A 20,604-nucleotide genomic window follows, 5' to 3' on the forward strand; every position below is an offset into this window, starting at 1 on the left:
TGTTTAAAGGGTTTCATCCACAGTATTTGTATTTGAAAGACTGTCTGACCGGGACAGTTGTTAACTTGTATTGCAGTCAATGGTGTGGATATTATGCTTTGTTTGATTGTTTGTGGTGCTCACTGGCTCTACTGCTAAAAAATGTAAGTTTCAGTTTGAACAGAGCAGGTATTTGTAAGCTAATCGCCCACAAGACTAGGTGTAGTGGTCCGGCTTTGCTATTCCAGGATTAGGAGAAGGCAGTGGATTTGATAATCTGCCCCCTGGCTACAAACACTGGCTCTTTGGACATTAAAGGTAATTTCTCTGGTGGGGAAGGAGACATAGCTACTGTGGTACCACCCACCTGTATTAATAGCCTGGCTCATCTGTTCACATAGCACTGCTTCTGGCACCAAACTTTTGGAAAGGGGTTAGATTTCCCTTTATTTTTCTGGTGTTGCCCGGGACGCAAGCTTTTTGGGATACTCTCAATCCCCCGTCTGAATGTTACTGTGTTGGAGTTTACTTCTTAGAACAACAGGGTCACCTCAATGTGACTGTTGTTTGTTGTGAAGAAGAGGTGTCAACTGATCACCACCTGGCAGTGAGATGGGTCAGGTGACAGGGAAAGCTACTGGACAGGCACGCCTAACCCATGTTGTGACTCATTTAACAGACAAGAGGCTGTTGTTGTTTTCCAATCTGGATGCCTGTGGTTCATTCGTAAACACCCAGAGAGACAGACCCAACACTTCTTACTCAAACAATGGCCATGTACAGCTACGGATGTTTACATCTTGCGGCTGGTGTTTGACTTCTCTCTGAAACTCTGCAGCTGTAAGTGACTCGACATCAGGCCTTTACGACTCTTCTTCAGCCAAGAGGTTCATATATCAGTCGTGATGTAAGTCTGCTTGTTGCGGCAGGAGCAGCCGTAAATATCCCACTGCAGTAATGACTCACTGCGCTAGCAAACTTTGTCTCCGAGTGCCTCTCCCTCTTCTCCCGTGTCCAGCTCTGGGTCTTTGTCTATGTATTCATAATCATCTTTATTTGGCTCTCGTCCTATCAATACTTTCTTTGTCTAAACTCTTTCCCCCTTCCTCTCTCTATTCTTTAACAGTACAAGCCTCAAGTGGATTAAGAACAGAATGAAATGTTGGTTGTTAGTTAAAGTGTTGTTTGTACATTCTGGTGCTTTCACATGTAACACTGCTAGAGGTTAATACATACATTGAAATATCTCACACAACACAAAACCATTATATTGAGGACAGTGGATGCAGGAGGAGGTTATCTACAATCCCTCTAAATGCTAACATGATTATTACAAACATTAGGAATGCATTCATGCGACAGATGTGAGAATGTTCTTTTACATGTTGCACAGAAAACTAATTTAGAATCTATATTACTATGGAAGGGAACTGTAAGGGGTATGGTACATGGTAAGTACAGGTAAATCGGTGTAGGAAAGGGGAACAAAGGAAAATGGAGAATCCTTTTGTGTTTTTAAATCCATTTTTATTGGTTAACAATAAAGTATGGACCTGTAGATGGGTTTACGTAATTGATGTATAGTACTTTGAAAGCAGTCGATTTAACAGCAGTTGATGATAAAAGGGAAATTGTGAAATTTAAAAGAGAAACTCATCAAAATAATGTATAAGCAATATGGTGCTTCATGTACTTTATCAGAAAACTGTGTATAACATGTCATCCTATATGCACTGACTGTATATGCCACATACTGTCAACAAATGATGCATTGCATTAGCCGAAGACACCAAGAAAACGTGCTACATGGTAAATGGAGCCAGAGTTCCCAATACTATAAACAACGGACTCATCTTTAGCAGCTTGGTTCTATTTATAGGTAATAAAATAAGTCCTATGACCTTAGTCAGCGTGTGCCTTTCTGTTTTGACGTTTCAGAGGCGGACGACCGGGACATGGGCTGCGTTGTGTGCAGCCTGGTGCAGGTGATGTGTGACCCCCACTGTCGGACCCAGAGCGGTTTCCAGAGCCTCGTGCAGAAGGAGTGGGTGATGTCCGGACACCGCTTCTACAGCCGCATCAACTATCACCGCGACAACGACAAGGAGGAGGTGAAGGGTCAAGCTTAACACCAAAATTGACCATCACAAGTTTATGTTTCAAATGTATATTCATACAGTGATGTAGTAAAGGAAAGCTAGTTATACAATACAAATGCCTTGTTTATTGTTATTTGACAAATGAAAGATAGTCCTGTCTTTCATTTAGGGTTGGACAATAATTCAATAATAATTGCATGCTTGTATGGTGTGGTGATTATCATCTTAATCGAAGTCTCTGCCACACTGTGATATCTTGTATACTACTGTAGGGAAAAATGTTCAGTTTTCTCAAATATAACAACCAAATATTACCTTGTGATTTTATATTTACCTATAAAGCCCCATGTTACTTTAGTTTTGAGACACGCTATAGATAAACAAATCAAGTTGACCTACTTGCCACCTTCCCTTCCCTCTGCAGGCTCCAGTCTTCCTGCTCTTCCTGGACTGTGTGTGGCAGCTCTTGTCCCAGTATCCCTCTCGCTTCCAGCTGACGGGTGACTTCCTGTTGGCGCTGCACGACAGCATCCACCTGCCACTGTTCTCCAGCTTCCTGGCCAACTGCCAGCGGGAGAGATGCAAACGCTCCCAGGTACTGGACACCTGAGAGGGGCTTTAGTATTTTGGCAACTCTATGATGTCATCTTTAAAAATAGAGCATTTTAAAGTCATTACAATATGATTAGCTGCAGACACAGATACTGTATGTCTTGGCAATTCCCAAACATTACAGTGGGTACTATTTATAATACACAGGATAACTTGTGCAAAGAAAGAAAATATAACGTTTGAAATGTTCATCCTTCTCTCCCCAGAACCCCGGGCAGTCCTACACACCAGTGAATGGCTGGAGGGATATGCTTCATCCGGATTCTTCCTCCGACCCCTCGGACCCTCCTCTCCCCTCGGTGTGGGACTGGTCCCTGCAGTACAGCAAGCACAGAAGAGACCGCTTCACCCAGCCCATGCCCCCCATCCCTCCTCTCCAACCGCTGCTCAATGGAAACCTCAACACCAACCCAGACTCACACAGGGTAGGGCGCAGACTTACTCATGATGCAACACTCCCTCTAGTGGCCAAGGGGGGATCTTCAGTTTAACACTGGCTGACACCAGAGAGCATTTCATGTTTCTTTCCAGCTTTTGACTTGAAGAGAATAGTTATAGATCTGAAGTATTTTGGACAAAGAACAATGTCAGTTTATAGTGTTACTATGATATTGTTAGAAAACAACACATTGTTTTCAATAAACCATTTTCACTGATGAATAAGGTCACAAAGGCAGGACAATACAGGCAAAACATAATGTTTTTATGCACTGGTCCTTGGACTATTTTGCTTCCTTTACTCCTTTTCAGACTCAGACTTGTTGATAGAAGTGTGTACTTTCAGGTGTTTATTTGATTACACATTGTCTTTATGTGTCTGTAGATGTTTATACATTTTAAGAATGTAGTAATAATAATAATGTATTCATGTCCTGAAAGTAAGACATTTATTAAAAGAAGGCCTCATTTACACATTTACATAACATCATTAAATAAAACCAAAAATATTACAAAATGATTACAAAAGGTTATTGATTAAATGCAAGTTTTCAACTGGGGAAGTTTCAAGCCACTGCACCCTCTAGTGGCAGCCATAAAACATGCATCCAATTCAAATGGACTCCTTCTGACCAGGCTGCCTATAATGTCGTATACATTATGTTATTTCACGGATTGATGCCCATCTTTGGTTAGGGATGGTTTAGATCAAATAAGGAAGTCCAGCCTTTACTTTTGACTAAATACCGACAGAGCATCTCTTTACAATCATAGCACACGGTTGAGACCCACAGTACACAACATCACCTCACTACTGTAAATGAAGCGTTTAAAATGTAACTGTTGGGTTATTTTTGCAGGAATCTGATATTTAAAATGTTTACTGATCCTATCTTCTTCTCCCTCGTCTGCCCACCAGCTGACTGACACCATACCCGGATCGGTCTTCCTCCTCTCTCGGGGCATCTTCTCGTGTCCGGCTAACCTGCTCCCCTGGCGCAGCGGCAGTTCAGGCGTTTACAAGAAGAGCCACCGGAGAGCGGCGTCCTCTGAGAACGTGCCCGGCCTGGAGAGGCTGCTGAAGGCCTGGGCGCAGGCCGAGTTTCCCCAAGGCCTCACCTCCAGCTCCGGACCCCAGGGGCCGCTGGACCCCTATGAGCCCTTACTGCCCCTCCTCATGGGGCCCTGCATGGGCCTGTGGAGGGAGTGCTACCTCCGGGGGGCGCTCCACGCTCAGGTACGATGGAAGTGTCCCTTTAGGGGGTTAGGGACATTGAAATAGGAATTATTGTGAATCAGAAAAAGACAGCGTCGTTCCATATACTTCTCTAGATTTAAAAAGAATGTGTGTTTGACTTTATTCCTTTCGGCCATTAGCATAAGGAATTCAAAGAGGCCCCACATTTTCTTAAAACAGTTTAAACATATAAATCTGAAGGGTTTAATAAGTGATAAATAAATAAAAAAGGCTAATTTCACATCATCCGCATGCATTAAGATCCAAAAAACGCAAACATTTCCAACTTTGGGATCAACAAAGTACATCTTACCTTATCTTATCTTAAATATAAATGGCAGTAATGATCCTCGAGTATACAGAACCATCAGACAGGCAGCGCTAAACACTGGCTGGTATAATGGATGTAACACTGGTTACAACTATTCCCTAAACTGATCCTTTTAACTGTCGCTTATCTATATTTCACCTTCGTCATGTCTTCTGTGTTGCATCCTCTCACATCAAGAAGGCTTGTTCATGATATGACATTGTCTCTTTGAGGTGTTAATTAGTTTGAGCTGTTGAACTCCCATCATGGACGTGGTACAGTCTTTGTGATGTCTGTGCAGCAGCGCGTCAATCAGTGTCCCCATGGTGATTTTGAGGATATTTGGAGGGCTGTGTGGGTGCAGTTTTTCTATTTTAAGGGAGCTGCAGAGGAACAAGTGAAGCCTATCAAACCGCTTCCAAAGATTAGTAGTAGAGTCAATTCTGTTCATCTGTGTAATTGAAGTGCTACCCCAACAATTTCACACATCATTAAAGTGCCCCTAAAGGCCAACAAAATCCCCTTTCTCTCTTCTTTTCTCAACACAAGATATCTTTTCATTCAGAAATCATTGAGCATGTGTGCACCGCTCAGCTCTGGTGTTTTTTCACAGTTGTATCCAAGTCTTGACATTGCTACTGTAAACATCTCATGTATTATGCATTTCAGCACAACAAAACTGCTACATCTACAGCTACTATACACTTTCTAACAATGATGGCAATGATTGAGAATAGATTTAAACATTGCTATATCAAAACAGCATTGTTTGTTTGTTAAAAGATAAGAAAGATTATATTCTGTATTTGCCTACCATGTGTTGGTCTGTTTGTTTGTATACTATCCTATCATGGCTCTTAACTACAAGCCCATGTGTTCCTGCTGAAGACCAGAATCTTCACAGGTCCAAATTCTGTATATGATTTACGGTACTATAATTTAAAAGCTACATGCTTTTCTGAAACAGGCAATGTTTTATGGCCAATTGTTACTCAAACAACATTATAATGTTCTTCATTGATGCCTTAAAGAGACAGTTTACTACAATAATACATATCATTCCTCTCATGTGGAGTGCTATTTGACAATGATGATGTTGCAGATGTCTTGCCTCCCTCCAATATAATTGAACTTGAAGGCACCCAGATTGTGCAAAACAATAACATTAGTGAAACATACCAGCCATGTTTTCTTTCTAGAAATCATGACCCAGTTACATAAGCTAATCCACAGAGCTTGTTGTGAGTAGCTTCAAGTACTATTTGTTTCTACACATCTCACACCAAACGATTTCAATGGATAAATAGCACAACAAGCAATAAGAAAAGAATGCATTCTGGATTGTGTGGTTATCTGTTTCATTGATGGTGAAGCTTAAATAACCATCTCCTGTAATAAATATTAACCATGTAGCTCTCCATCCTCAGGCGTTCTCCCACCCCGTCTCAGCAAACCACCCCCACCCCGTGGAGCGCCTGGCCCGGGAGGTGCAGCAGCTCAAAGACAAGCTGGAACAAGTGTCCACGGGCACCGATCTCAACCCCCCCACCAAGATGGCCGAGCCCAGACGCACGGACACCAACCTGAACCAAAACACCAACAACGGCACCTTCCTCTTCCCAGCGTCCAGGCCTCAGAGTGCGGGGAACCCCAGAGCGGCGCCCCCTCCTACCTCCACCAACCACCAGACCTCCCAGGGGTTCCCCCCCGCCTCAGCTGCACCGTCCAGGCCCGGCCACAGAGACAATGGGGGCAGCAACAAACACACCTTCCTGTTCGGGCACTCTTCGGTAGCAGAGGCCCGCCCTGATCAGCGCTACTACCCAGCACCTCAAAACGCCAAGCTGCCTAAAAGCAATGGGATACAGAGCGCCCCTCCCCACGACAGACTATAAGCAGATCATAAGCTCAATATCAATATGTGTTTCCTGTCAAACCATATTAAATTAAGCATATAGTGATAAAACAGTGCAGAAAGTATGAAAATAATCCCTGCAAGATCTCTTTAATCTCCTACTTATCGTCTGTACTGTATGAAATGTGACAACTGTTTTGTAAATTTGTACAGACAATCTTAGCCTTCAATATTCCACCTATCAAATATTAGAAGAAGAAATAAAAAGGGCTGAAGGTGCTGAACACTGTGTAACAGCAGAACATTAGAAGCACATCTTGCCGTATCTTGAAAAGCAGGACATGACAGATGTTGTAGGCGTCCCCCTTGGAGAAAGACAGAGAGCTTGTAGTTTCCATATTTAGCTCATTATCCGAAGAGGGACACAGATAGCGGTGTGATAAGATGATTCTTAAGGGCACTTTGACAGGATGTGAGACTACATGTCTCCAGAAGACATAACTCTTTAGATCCTTATTAGATGATGTCTTGATAATGTGCAAAAGGACATGTTCATCTCCTAGGTTTTGTAACTTAGCTTCAAATAGAAAAGTAGAATACTGTTTGACCAATGATCATTTTTGAAACTGTCATTTTTTTTTAACTGCAGGCTCTGTGGCCGCCGGTGACTTTAATGTGGAATTTAGGGCATGAGAGCTATTTTGGTACCGCTCTCATATCTCTCCACTTGCTTTCATGCTTGGGTGCAGTGAGAGGCCTATTTTCATTCAGTGTTGTTAGCCTGGATGTGTCCGACATGATTTCAGGGCTTTTAGTTATATAATCTAAACTCATCTTTATTTCCAAGTATTTTTTACTATGATCTGTCACTTTGACATCTTACATGTAGATAAGTGTGGTTTTTGAATGTTTTTTGACCAAATTGAGTATTATTGTGAGATTTTCTCCATCATTTTGTGGTGGAATTAAAGAACTCAAACATTGTTCTGCCTTTTTGAATGACGTACCTTGAGAAGGTACCGTGTTGGAAGCACATTTCTTCCTGTGTTTACTTATCATGTTATATCTTTTTTTTCTTCTCCTGCCTGGAGGTGTGTTAGCACACAGCCAGCATTTAGGTCAAGGACGTGTCTGACTGTATTAAAGCACAGAGGGAAGTATCGCCTGTGCCTTTAAATCCAAAAGGGGTTTGTTTGCATGATGTGGGAGTCCAGTAGGTTCACTGACGTCATTCCCACAGATGGATGAAAGTGTTATTTTCCTCATTTTAATTTGTGCAGGATGACAGTTGTCATGTGTATGACTGATGCTAATCTCATGTCAAAAGGTACATCACTTGATAGCACTATGAATTATTAAACTGTTGTAAATATTCATCACATCAATATCAAGGCACATTGATATCAGATCTTTCCAGGTGTGATGCCAACGCACTCGCTCGTCTTCCGTGGAGAGAAAACTAAATCATGTTTGTTCTGTCGCATTGGAAAATCTAATTTGATCTTCTGCATCGTTGTGTGTTTGGTACGAACATCACTAACATTTGCCAGATGTACATATTTTTTGTATCCGCATGTTTTGATCCTGATAAAATAAAAAGTTATCAGTTCACAATCTCTCCACTGTGTTCATAATCTGTTCCACAAACAAAATACAAATCATTTCTCGTACACAGCTCACAAACTTTATTTTTTTAACAAAATAAATATTTACGTATGATCTGTAACACTTAAAAAGTAGCACGGCACTGTACATATAATTTAAAATCCAACCGCCTTGCATGATATGTATAGTCAGAATAAAACAGTTTGAGAATCATGTGCAAAATGCTCAATACTTGCAAAGGTAATGTACAAAGTAAAAACTCGGAAATGTTGAATATACAAAATATCAGTCGCCCCAGTTTGGTTTAGTCTCTCCAGTTTCCAACGTTATGGTCAGTAGAATGAAAATCAGTGTTTTGACAAAGAACATTTGTTTTCTGGCTCATGTTTCAACTAAAACCAAACTATTAGACTTGTTTTCCAATTTTGTTTGAACCATGTTTTTAGATGCATTTTGGCACTTTAAACCTATGGATGTAAGTCTTTCTCACAAGTAACACCAGACACTCACAGGAGACTAAAGTAAAGTGACCATTAGTTGCAGTCCATATCAACACATAGCTCTCACCAGCTGAAGAAACACGTTTAATCATCTTAAGAGTTAACATCTCTCCCATTAAAGAGCGTCACCCCGACCTGCTCCCATGCTCCTTCCCTGCACACTGCTCCTGCTGCAGGATGCCGTCCGGCCCGTAGAAGAACCCAGAGGAGGACGGGCAGGGGCCCCCCAGCTGGCGGATGGACTTGCACATGGGGCAGGGGTACTCGGACAGGCCCTCGATATCCTCGAAGGCCAGGTTGACGATCTGGTCGCAGCAGGGGTCGCAGTAGAGGTGTCCGCAGGAGAGGCGCTTCAGGCGGGCCTCGTAGGAGATGCAGCACTGGCAGTGGGGCACGTCGGGGCCCAGAGACAGGGAGCCCGTCAGGGAGCTGCTCTCCAGACTGCCGGCCTGACTGGAGCCCTGCTTAGTGGGAGACCTGAGGGGGAGAGTCAGGACGAGAGGGGACAAAAGAGTCACACACTGTAGAGCGGAAACAATGAGTCGACAACATGAATGGATGGTGAATGGATTCATTGTTGAAACTGTTGTTTTTAAAGCAGAAATATCATATATTGTCCAGCTTCTCAAATGTGAGGATGTTCTGCTTTTCACTGTTTTATATCATTTTAAGTAAAGACAGAGCAGGGAAATAGGGTATATATTCGAACTTATACCACCACAAATGTCCTTTTTGGATCTCCTTTGTGAAACTCCATGAATCAGAACAACATGTCAACAGCCATAACAAGCCATGTTGTCAATGTAATATAAAGCAGGCTTTGATTTGTGCATGAACAAACCCCTCAGGCAAAACCTCCAGAATAAAGATGGGAATTAAGTTTAGTGTATGTCAATGGTGTCGTGAGATGGAGAGTTCTGGCTCAGATAACAGCAAGGGAAAAAAAATGAGTTTAAAAGGAAGATCAATAGATGAATCAGTTTAGCACTGTTCTATAGTATAACATTTATCCAGGTTTGTCTTAAGGGTAGATTAGCTTGAAATCTAAAGCAAGTCAAACTGGGGCCTTAACTAAAGATATGTTCATCATTAACCTCACAGTTTTTTGTTGACTTATTGCGGCATTTCAGATATATAGTTACATAGTTAGTTAGATAGATATATAGATATATAGATAGATAGATAGATAGATAGATAGATAGATAGATAGATAGATAGTTAGATATATAGATAGATATATAGATAGATATATAGATAGATAGATAGATAGATAGATAGATAGATAGATAGTAGATAGATAGATAGATAGATAGATAGATAGATATAGATAGATAGATAGATAGATAGATAGATAGATAGATAGATAGATAGATAGATAGATAGATAGATATATAGATAGATATATAGATAGATAGATAGATAGATAGATAGATAGATAGATAGATAGATAGATAGATAGATAGATAGATATATATATATATATATATATATATATATATATATATATATAGATAGATAGATAGATAGATACTGTAGATAGATAGATAGTTCGTTAGATAGATAGATAGTTAGTTAGTTAGATAGATAGATAGATAGATAGATAGATATTTTATTGATCCACATTTGGGAAAAAAATGTGTTACATAAGCATCAGTGTATTCAGACATTATGATTTATAAAATGCCAAAAAAAGGACTTTTGAAGCTAACTTTAAGTCTGGTTTTGAGCAGCACATTAGATACACTGGCACCAGAGAGTTTTTGACATTTATTAAGGTAAAATGACTTAATAGTATCACATCATTGTTCAACCTAGAAGCCAATCGTCTGCCGCCTTAAACCAAATCTTAAAAACATGATACAGCCATTGAGACACGTGGGATCAAACTGGCATCAGGCTTTGCCTGTGCAGTGTGCACACACGAAACTGGTCAAACCTGAACTGCCCTCAGTTAGGGTGGAGCTGCGTGATTGTGCAATAATTTAAACTCTGGAGTGTTCCTGCTTGCTTTTATCTGTCTTTAGATCGAGACTTTGTGTTTCTTTAAAACAAATATTTCATAATAAAGGAACACATAAATAAACACAAGGCATGGTGTTTAAGGGTTTTGCAGATGACAAAGGTTTTTGACACACTTACCAGCAGACAGTGGCTGAATGACAGATGACAGTTACTTTAAGTAATTATATAAATGACTGGATGCCAAGAGACTATATCTGTGTCAGACTTTGGATTAGGTACAGTCTGTTACTTATCTGATGCAGCTCATTAAAAGGTGCAGTGGGTATAATTCATGAAAATGAACCTTGTGTTGCATGAAGCCTTATTAGCCATGTTCTTTAAATGATAGTAGAAGGTGCTCAGGTTTCTTATGATGTTAATTTTCCTGGATTTGATAATAAATGGCTTTAAATTATTTCTGATGCATGCAGAAAACAATGCCTCAGAAAACCTGTTGCCATAACAACTGTGAAGTGATTTATTTTATATATTTTTCTGCCTGATTTGTAATTAAATCATGTCACATATCAAATCCCCCCTCAGTCATTGAGCCTTGCTCTTTGCAGGATTATACAATTAAGATAATCCTGAGTATTATATGTTTTTTTTTTATTAATTTAAATATAGGCCTAGCTTACAAGCACATGTATGGCTACAATGAAATCACAGGAGAATGAGGAGATTGGTAAAGGTGCCTAATGAAGTCATTACTGGTGGCCACAGACCCACACAGCAGTATTCTCGGAATAAATCAGGATGTGTAGGTTATATCCGGGGAAATATAGGTAGATCACTCACTTGGACGACGATGAATCTTTAAAGCAGTCGAAGCTGAGAGCTGCTAAGATCCTCCACAGCAGATCCATGCCGGCTCCTATCATGGTAACACCGAAAAAAAATCATCGACCTGGTTTGTGGCGAGCGTCATATTTAAAGAGAAAAGGAGAGACGGAAGCACGACACCACCAGTATCTGTTGTCCTTAAATTCACAACAGCACAACGGGAAAAAATAGGTCTTGTACCAACTCACTCCCACGCTATGTTGTTAAATATACGAATGAGAAGGATGTGCCATCATCATCATCTGCAGGCATTTGAATGGAGGTAAACAAAGCGTCTGTGCCTGTCTGTTCCTCTGCAGTTCTCTCAGTGTCCGCAGGGAGGCGCTGCTGAGGCTCATTAGCATCAATCAGACCATGGAGCAGACTCTGAGAGGACATCAGAACATCCTCTGATGGTGTCCAACCAAGGTACTGTTAATGTTTCTCACAACCCAACATATACAAATAATTACCTCACCACACCTCGGGTTAAAGATGTGTAAATGCCATGTTGTGTCTATAGTATATTTCTATATATTCCTGTATAGCCTAATGAGACTGTATATTGTACTCAATGTATTCAATATTTCGGTATATTATTTAGATACTCTAAGGATATATGTCTTTCTATTCGGAATTTGTATACTTGCTGCTAATGTTTTTTTAATTTTATTTGTATCTTATTGTATCTTTTAAACATGTTTAGGTCGTGTAATGCTTGACACTGCTGCTGGAACACAATCATCTCCCAATTGTGGGATAAATAAAGATGATATCGATCTAACTATCTAAATCTAGGTGAGTGATTTGCATGTGAATAGGCTGTTTACAGTCATCTTCAGTTTGTATATTATAGTTTGTCAATCTAACATTTTAGTGAAAGCTATTTTCCTAACAGACTGCCTCTTGTTCTTTATTTGCATCATTAAGTGTCTGTTATTGACTTATGTCTTTTGTTTTCATAAGAAATGTATGTTGATAATATAGACTTTTGTATGAACAAACATCGATATATATGTCTGCTTCTCATAAAAAGTATATTGTATGCCTGTTTAAAAATATGTATATAAAGTCTCATGAAGAGGTGTCTACATAAAAACATTTTAAAATATTTTTACTATGTCTATAATTTTTTATAAATACATATATATATATACACGAATAGAAGAAAAAGTTGTTTTATTTAAATATTTTTTATTTATTGTAAAGATATATCCTCTTTATTTCTGTTATTGGGCTACTATGGCATGTAATTTCATTAAAACCTGTATGTTAAAAACATGTATTTAGAACGTTTTAAACCAACTTATTAAAAATCAAATACGATTTATAATTTATTTTTTTAAGTCTTTAAATAATTGTCATATAATTCAGAGTATAGTATAATATGACATGTTACATTATAAGCATTACAGGATTTAGCCACCAGATGGCGACGTGTATTTACCTTAAAATCAAACTCAAAACATTTTTTTCATTGGGGCAAATATAATACATCTATCATTAAAGGAAAAAATACTATAATCTCTGACTGTTCATGATCAACATAGTGTATCCTACGGTAAGCTCCCAAAGGAATACAAATATTGACATTGAATTCCCCGTAGAGATGAATGAGCCATATTTAATCATGGTTAACACTGTGGTATTTAATTATGGACACAACGTGAGATATATAAGCTACTAAGCATGAACCTTTTAGGTAGTTTTACATGAGATGTCTGTGTGTCGCTGATTTATTACATTACATTTACAGCTGCAGATAAGCCCTGAGAGAGGCACGCCATTAAACCCTGACTGTGTTATTGTGTCCAGGAAATGTGATCCTGTGAAAATTAAATTGTGTGTCAACCAGGCATGAGCATTTGCTTTTTGTCCTGGCAGGTAAAGAGGACACAGCTGCAGACACACACCGCCTGGAGAGCTGCAGGTTGTTTCTGGGAGTGTATTTTGGTTTGTGGAGATGATGATGTGGAGTGTCAGGGCTTCAGACAGTCAGCTGCACTGCTGCGGGGAAATGTGATCATCTGATCTCTGTCACATTTCCAACAGGTGCCTCTGCAGGGCAGAAGATGAAGAGCTGTTGCTTATCTTCTATGTTCTACCATGTACAATGTCACATGATTATGGGGTTTATTTGTGCCAAAATTATGTTAGTTGACTGATGTCTATTCAACTTTGGGCTATACTTCAGTTGTGACAAGCTCTTGTGGCCATCTTACTGTGTGTAGATTGCTTACCTGACAAAACATGTGTCGCTCAATTCAACCTTAATCTGTACTTTTGAATATGATTGTTCTTTGAAGTAATTATTTTTGTTTAAAACACTTGACAGGGACCAAATGGCAGGCTTGGTTAAGTAAAAATCTTAGGGAAGATAGCTTTTAGATGCGCAGCTCCTCTGTCTTGGAATAGTCTGCAATTGAAATGGAAACTGAGCAATCTGGTGCCACTAAATGTTTTTAAAGCTCGGTTGGATGCTACTCAATCGGAAGCTGTTGGTACCTGCTCATGTGGATCGTTATTGTAAATTGTAATCCCTGTAATGATGCTGTAACATGTCCTTTTTGTCTGTTTTGTTTATGTTTTTATGTTTCATGTGGAACCTACTTGAGCAGGTCTCCCTTGAAAAAGAGATCAATGATCTCAATGGGATACACCTGGGTAAATAAAGGTAAGGTTTGAAATGAAAATCTGGTAACAATAATGACAAATTCAGCAGCTAAAGAGCAAGATATTGTTCTTGATGTTTCATTTTGAACAATGTTGGTAGAAGCTCTGCTCTTGCTTTGATGTCAAACTCAATCCTAGCAGTTGTTTATCTGGATCTGAAGCTACACTGGTGTCCAGGTGTCGGATTACACAGAAAAAAGCTGAAATTCTACAACACTGAAAAGTGCTCGAAACCTTTTAGTATTTCCGTTAAAACCAATGCAAAGTCCTCTATTATATACTTGCTGTGTCTTAGAAACATCTAAATGCCAGTTCATCCTGAAGAGAAGATATACCTTTACTGTGAGGTCGAGTAAGATGTCTTATTTAGCTAGGCCTTTTTAAAATGGCCTATGTTACAAGTAAAGTCCTTCATTCCCTATAAAAGTACCAGCAAAACCTTTTACTTAAATGAGTAAAACCGCTCATTTTGAATGAGCTTTGGCCCATGTAACATCACTAATGTTGCAGCTGTTAAATGTTAAGTTACATAACTTTAATGACTGTTAGGTAGCTTTATCAATAATAATAATACATAATCATTTATGCAAGAGTAAGTCTAGTCAACAATAACCAGTAACTTATTTTGTCAGGTAAATGAAGAAGAGAGAAAACTACAATATTTGCCTTTGAGGTGCAGTAAGGTAAAAGTGTAAATAAGCAGAAACCCCAATTACTAAAGTAAAGTTTAGTACCCGTGTAGCTTTTCAAATAGGCTAAAGCAAATGCATCTTCCCCCACCAATAATGTGGTGTCCATTTGTCACTTAAACAGCACTCTGCTCCATCTCTCCTCACAGTCACACAGAGGTGCACACAGGATGGAGGTCCGGCATGGCCCTGCAGATAGCAGCTGATCAATAGATGGCCCAGACAGACAAAAGCAGCTGAAAGCCTGAAGGGACATGAAAGGCCTCATCTGATGGGGCGACAATCAGACGACAGCTGGACTGTCAGGAGGCTTTTAACACGTACTGTAGGTGGCCATGAAAGAAGGTCATTTGGTTTTGGACCAATCACAGATGTTCATTTCCTAAAAGGAAAAATAAAAGCATTTATGGTTATTTCTTATTTCCAGGAGGCATGAGATAAGGATTCCTCTGTTCATACATTTTAAAACTGTTTTATAAGTGAGGCCTGTTTTAAATAGTTAGTATTCTGGGTGTAAAGATCTCTATTTAATGATTGACAATCTAATTTCAATGGATGCAAAGTGAAAACATTGATACATACCAGCAAGATTTTGAAATCTCCATGGTATGTTTGTGTCATTATTTTGATCCAGGTGCACCTCCAGTCCTACCTAAACATTTAAACAGTGCCTAAATATAAGATATGTGGACATTTATCATCTTTATTAGAAGATCCCAGTAATAAAATTGTCTAGTTGCTTTTTGTGAATTTAAATGTAACTGCAGGATTTGTGAATAAACCGTCCAGGCAGCTTCTCCAGAAGTCTACCTGTTTAATACAAAACATATGAGACTGAACGAGATACAAAAATGAAATCATATAACTAAAGTCAATTGTGTTGAAAAGAGATACATAGAGATGCACCTATAGTCAAAAACAACCGTGTGGGCATTTTTAGCTTATCATCCTGATAGAAGTATTTTCATTTTTTAAATAGTTTTTGCGACGATGTTCTCACAGTTTATTTTCAGACTTCATCGCTGGCTCATATTTATCTAATATATTGAGTCAGATAGTTAGACAATTAAAAGGATGTCAGTTGTTTTCCACTGGGGCATCCTTGTCATTTTTGTTCTCTTCTTAACATGGCCAATTACAGGCACGAGCCCAGGCACGTGCAGGAAGAGGCTCGTCTTGCACAGTTCATTGCACCAACCATTTGGTGCATATGGAGCCAATGACAGTCCAACTGAGAGACACTGAACACGAGCGTGGAGATCACAGTTGTCCCCTGGATGTGTATGCACACTCTATAAGTCTGACCTCGTAACATTTCGCCTCACCAATGATTTAAACATTTAGGAGGGAAATAAATCGCCTTCACCCTTTCAGGTTTCATGCCCAAGCAGCAAACCCCCCTGTTCTTCGGGAGAGGTGGTGCCTGCTGGAGGAGGAGGAGGAGGGGGCGGTGTCTCTGTGCAAGAGGGATGCTGTGTAGTAAGTGAAGGGGGCGGAGGGGGAGGAGGGTGCAGCTCTCAGCTAATACGTCAGTGCACATCACAGGACCCTCTTGCTTCAGGTACTCGGGGTGACTCCCTGCACGGAAAAAACGCGAATCCCGGTCACCCTAAAAAACGCTGACCTTCCCACCAATAAGGTAAGAACCGGAATGATCCTGCTAAAATGATACATTTACCCCAATCTTCCCTTTTAATGCATTAATTACCCTACTTTCCTCGTTTGGTGCTGTTTTTTTTTTTACCGTGCATCCAGGTGCAGGAAAGTAGGAAGATTGACATGTGTTTTTGATACAACTCGACATTTATTTATCTCTTAAAAAACAGTTTAAAGGCCTGCACTGCGCGACAGAATGACCCCTAAACATGTACCAGAAGTGAATCAAGAAATAAGTCGAAATATGGATTTGACAATGTACGCTGTTCGTTTGAAATGCTGTATTCAGGCAATAATTCCATTTCTTATTGCGGATTTATGGTGAAATGCGCCTTGGTTCTTGTTCTTGCTGGGGGGTCTTGTGCTCGAACAGCGATCATCATCCATCCCAGTGCAGAGATTTCTCTGTGAGGAGGAAAGGAGGTTAGGATAATTGTGTTTTAATGTCATTAAACAGGACATTGTGTCCAACTTCCTGTCATCGATCTAAATGTGTTGTATAATAATTGGGGATGGTTTTGGCACCGATGCCCTTGTCCCTCTCCATCGCCTTTTTATGCCTTTCCTCTCCACTACACTTATACATTTCTAGTTCTGCCTTAACCCCACTTTTCCTTAAATTGTACAAAGTGCACTCCAGCTTCTTTGTTGTTAAATGTATTAATGCAATATCACTGAAAGCGTCAGTGAAGCCTCTCCTGCATCGTGCGCCAAAATGACCTTGTAGAAACCCAGTGGGGGAAATATGATGGAGAAGAGTGATGGGCTCTTTTTTTTCTCCTCTTCTAAACTATGGTAATGCTTTGCGGTGGTTTCTGCTAGTGGGGCTGAAACGACTTTGCCCAGAGAGGGTATCAGCTCTCATGATAATGTGAGAGCCCTTTGACTCTTGTTTGAAAGGGCAATAAGGAGAAAGAGTAAGTAGCTGCTGGAACATGATATGTGGCATGGATTTATGGTCTATTCCGTGTTTGGAGTTGGTTACAAATTGGCTTGTCTTGTCCCTGTGGAAGCCATGATTTCAGCTCAGGCTTGTCTGAGCTATTTATGCATCCAACCCACATGGGGGGGTGGCAGAAAGGGGAGCAGTGAGTGTTCCAACCCTGCAGGACTACTGACAGCCCTCTTTAAAAAAAGGTAAAGGTACAATGATGGTCTGTGATTGAAGGCAGGACACACATTCAGCCTCACAATAAACAGGTATGGCTGCAATAAGAGCATTACTGTAGTAACATCTTAACCTGGATGTATCTATAACCGCTGTTGCCAGTATTGTTTTTAAATTAGTTTTGGTTGGGATATGTTCGTGAGTAGACTTTTGATGCACTGATGTCTTCTTTAGATTACAGTGTAGTGCTTGGCTATATCCTTATGACATGCATGTTTGGGTGCAGGAGGAGAACATGCCCTTTATAGAAAGGGAACCCCAAATCTTCTTTCTGTTACAGTACAAATCATTATCTAGGTTAGAACAAATATCACTCGTCACCGGCTTTAGCTTCAATATCGGGATACATGTAATTATTATCCTTGCAAGAATGGAAGTAGTCAACACATACAGGGCATATGGTACAACTAGTTCCCAGAGCAGTGTCCTTCACATGCTTATATACAAGAGAGGGTGTTACAGTCACAAGATGGAGGAATACCGGTTCAAACCAGTATACAATGTTTAGTTTAGATTAGCTAAGGCCCACGTCAGAAATGATCATGCTTGTTATATCTGTCTCCATAGAGGCTGAATCATCATGTTAATCGTTGTCACATAGCTATCATATTCCTAAAACAGTGTGTCCTGACGCTCTTCTAGGTAATCATACATCCTGTTACGTACACAGCTACGTAGGGCTTTTGTTATCATGTGCTACTCTGATATTGGAAGAATACATTTAGTATTTTCCCATCAATCTATATTTAGGTTTTCAAAATGAATCCTAGTTAAGCTGCCTCTTTACATACAGCATAGGCTTTAATTATCTGTTCAACTTTGCAGATACTGATAAAGATTGCCACAAAATACCTACACTCTAAATATTACTTTTAGAGGTGCACATTGCAATTTGTTTTCTTATTTATTAAATATCAACTCACTCAAATGAGTGGTTTATGTTATTTAAAGATTTGGCTGTACTGGCTTGTATTTGTTCAAATCACTAGAGCAGGGGTGTCAAACTCAATTTCAACTCGGGCCACATTAGCATCATGGTTGCACTCAAAGGGCCAGTTTTATATATAAGACTATATAAGAATAAATATATAAATATTTTATATATATAAAAGTATGTATTATATAACATTATTGCATCTGCATTGGATTATTATCGGATTGGGTAATAACTTCATAATTAACTACGCCTGAAAGCAGAAGTCTAGGGCAAACAATTGCAAGTCTCTTCAGTGCGCATGTCACAAAATGATTTTAAAAGAAAAGCCAAATTCTGGAAAAACAAAAAAAAAGAAGTGACATTTAGAAAAAAAAAGTAACATTGTGAAAAAAACATTTGATGGGCAATGTGCTTCTGTAAAGCGGCATGTAACCGTATAATAAACATATTATATTCCTTGCAAGCTCTTGTGGGGCCACATGAAATGAAGTCCCGGGCCTTGAGTTTGACTCCCCTGCACTAGAGAGATGATAGTTTTCACATATCTTAATTGTTAGTTAAGCCTATCACGTACAATGTTGGAGCACTAGCCAATAGCGTGCAAGTGTTACAGAAGTAAACAAAGGATTCAAATTGAGACGTTTCGGTTCGGGGGCGGCAAGTGTGTGGTAAAGAAACTCACTTAGCTCATCATCACCGGGCATATCAAAGCAAAGTGACTTGGCCTCAGTGTTGCAGGTGAAGCTGTTCACACAGTGTAACACACAGTGTAACACACAGTGAAACACACAGGGAAACACACAGGGAAACACACAGGGAAACACACAGTGTAACACACAGTGAAACACACAGGGAAAACACACAGTGAAACACACAGTGAAACACACAGGGAAACACACAGGGAAACACACAGTGAAACACACAGGGAAACACACAGTGAAACACACAGTGAAACACACAGGGAAACACACAGTGAAACACACAGTGAAAACACACAGGGAAACACACAGTGAAACACACAGGGAAACACACAGTGTAACACACAGGGAAACACACAGTGAAACACACAGGGAAACACACAGGGAAACACACAGGGAAACACACAGTGAAACACACAGTGAAACACACAGGGAAACACACAGGGAAACACACAGTGAAACACACAGGGAAACACACAGTGAAACACACAGTGAAACACACAGGGAAACACACAGGGAAACACACAGGGAAACACACAGTGAAACACACAGGGAAACACACAGGGAAACACACAGGGAAACACACAGGGAAACACACAGGGAAACACACAGTGAAACACACAGGGAAACACACAGTGAAACACACAGTGAAACACACAGTGAAACACACAGGGAAACACACAGTGAAACACACAGGGAAACACACAGGGAAACACACAGGGAAACACACAGTGAAACACACAGTGAAACACACAGGGAAACACACAGGGAAACACACAGGGAAACACACAGGGAAACACACAGTGAAACACACAGTGTAACACACAGTGAAACACACAGTGTAACACACAGGGAAACACACAGTGTAACACACAGGGAAACACACAGTGTAACACACAGGGAAACACACAGTGTAACACACAGTGAAACACACAGGGAAACACACAGGGAAACACACAGTGAAACACACAGTGTAACACACAGTGAAACACACAGTGTAACACACAGGGAAACACACAGTGTAACACACAGGGAAACACACAGTGTAACACACAGTGAAACACACAGTGAAACACACAGGGAAACACACAGTGTAACACACAGGGAAACACACAGGGAAACACACAGGGAAACACACAGTGAAACACACAGGGAAACACACAGTGTAACACACAGGGAAACACACAGGGAAACACACAGGGAAACACACACAGTGTAACACACAGGGAAACACACAGTGAAACACACAGGGTAACACACAGGGAAACACACAGTGAAACACACAGTGAAACACACAGTGAAACACACAGGGAAACACACACAGT

The 20,604-nt window shown here is 40.1% G+C and overlaps 2 protein-coding genes across 2 annotated transcripts in view; both read left to right on the top strand.

Annotated features, from left to right (window-relative positions):
• mtmr11 (myotubularin related protein 11) overlaps positions 1–8,146 on the top strand; it is a 41,194-nt gene extending 33,048 nt beyond the window's left edge. Inside the window, exons 13-17 of the mRNA XM_034211426.1 lie at positions 1,918–2,090; positions 2,503–2,673; positions 2,897–3,115; positions 4,048–4,365; positions 6,103–8,146. Of these exons, the coding sequence (XP_034067317.1) occupies positions 1,918–2,090; positions 2,503–2,673; positions 2,897–3,115; positions 4,048–4,365; positions 6,103–6,570 (1,349 nt within the window). The 3' untranslated portion in view covers positions 6,571–8,146. The remainder of the gene's footprint in view (positions 1–1,917; positions 2,091–2,502; positions 2,674–2,896; positions 3,116–4,047; positions 4,366–6,102) is intronic.
• Positions 8,147–16,309: 8,163 nt separating this feature from the next.
• The window catches only part of sv2a (synaptic vesicle glycoprotein 2A), a 61,930-nt gene continuing 57,635 nt past the window's right edge, over positions 16,310–20,604 (top strand). Inside the window, exon 1 of the mRNA XM_034211399.1 lies at positions 16,310–16,459. The gene's annotated coding sequence lies outside the window, so the exon portion shown is untranslated. The remainder of the gene's footprint in view (positions 16,460–20,604) is intronic.

This window comes from Gymnodraco acuticeps, unplaced genomic scaffold (assembly GCF_902827175.1).
Source record: "Gymnodraco acuticeps unplaced genomic scaffold, fGymAcu1.1, whole genome shotgun sequence".
Classification (NCBI taxonomy): Eukaryota; Metazoa; Chordata; class Actinopteri; order Perciformes; family Bathydraconidae; genus Gymnodraco; species Gymnodraco acuticeps.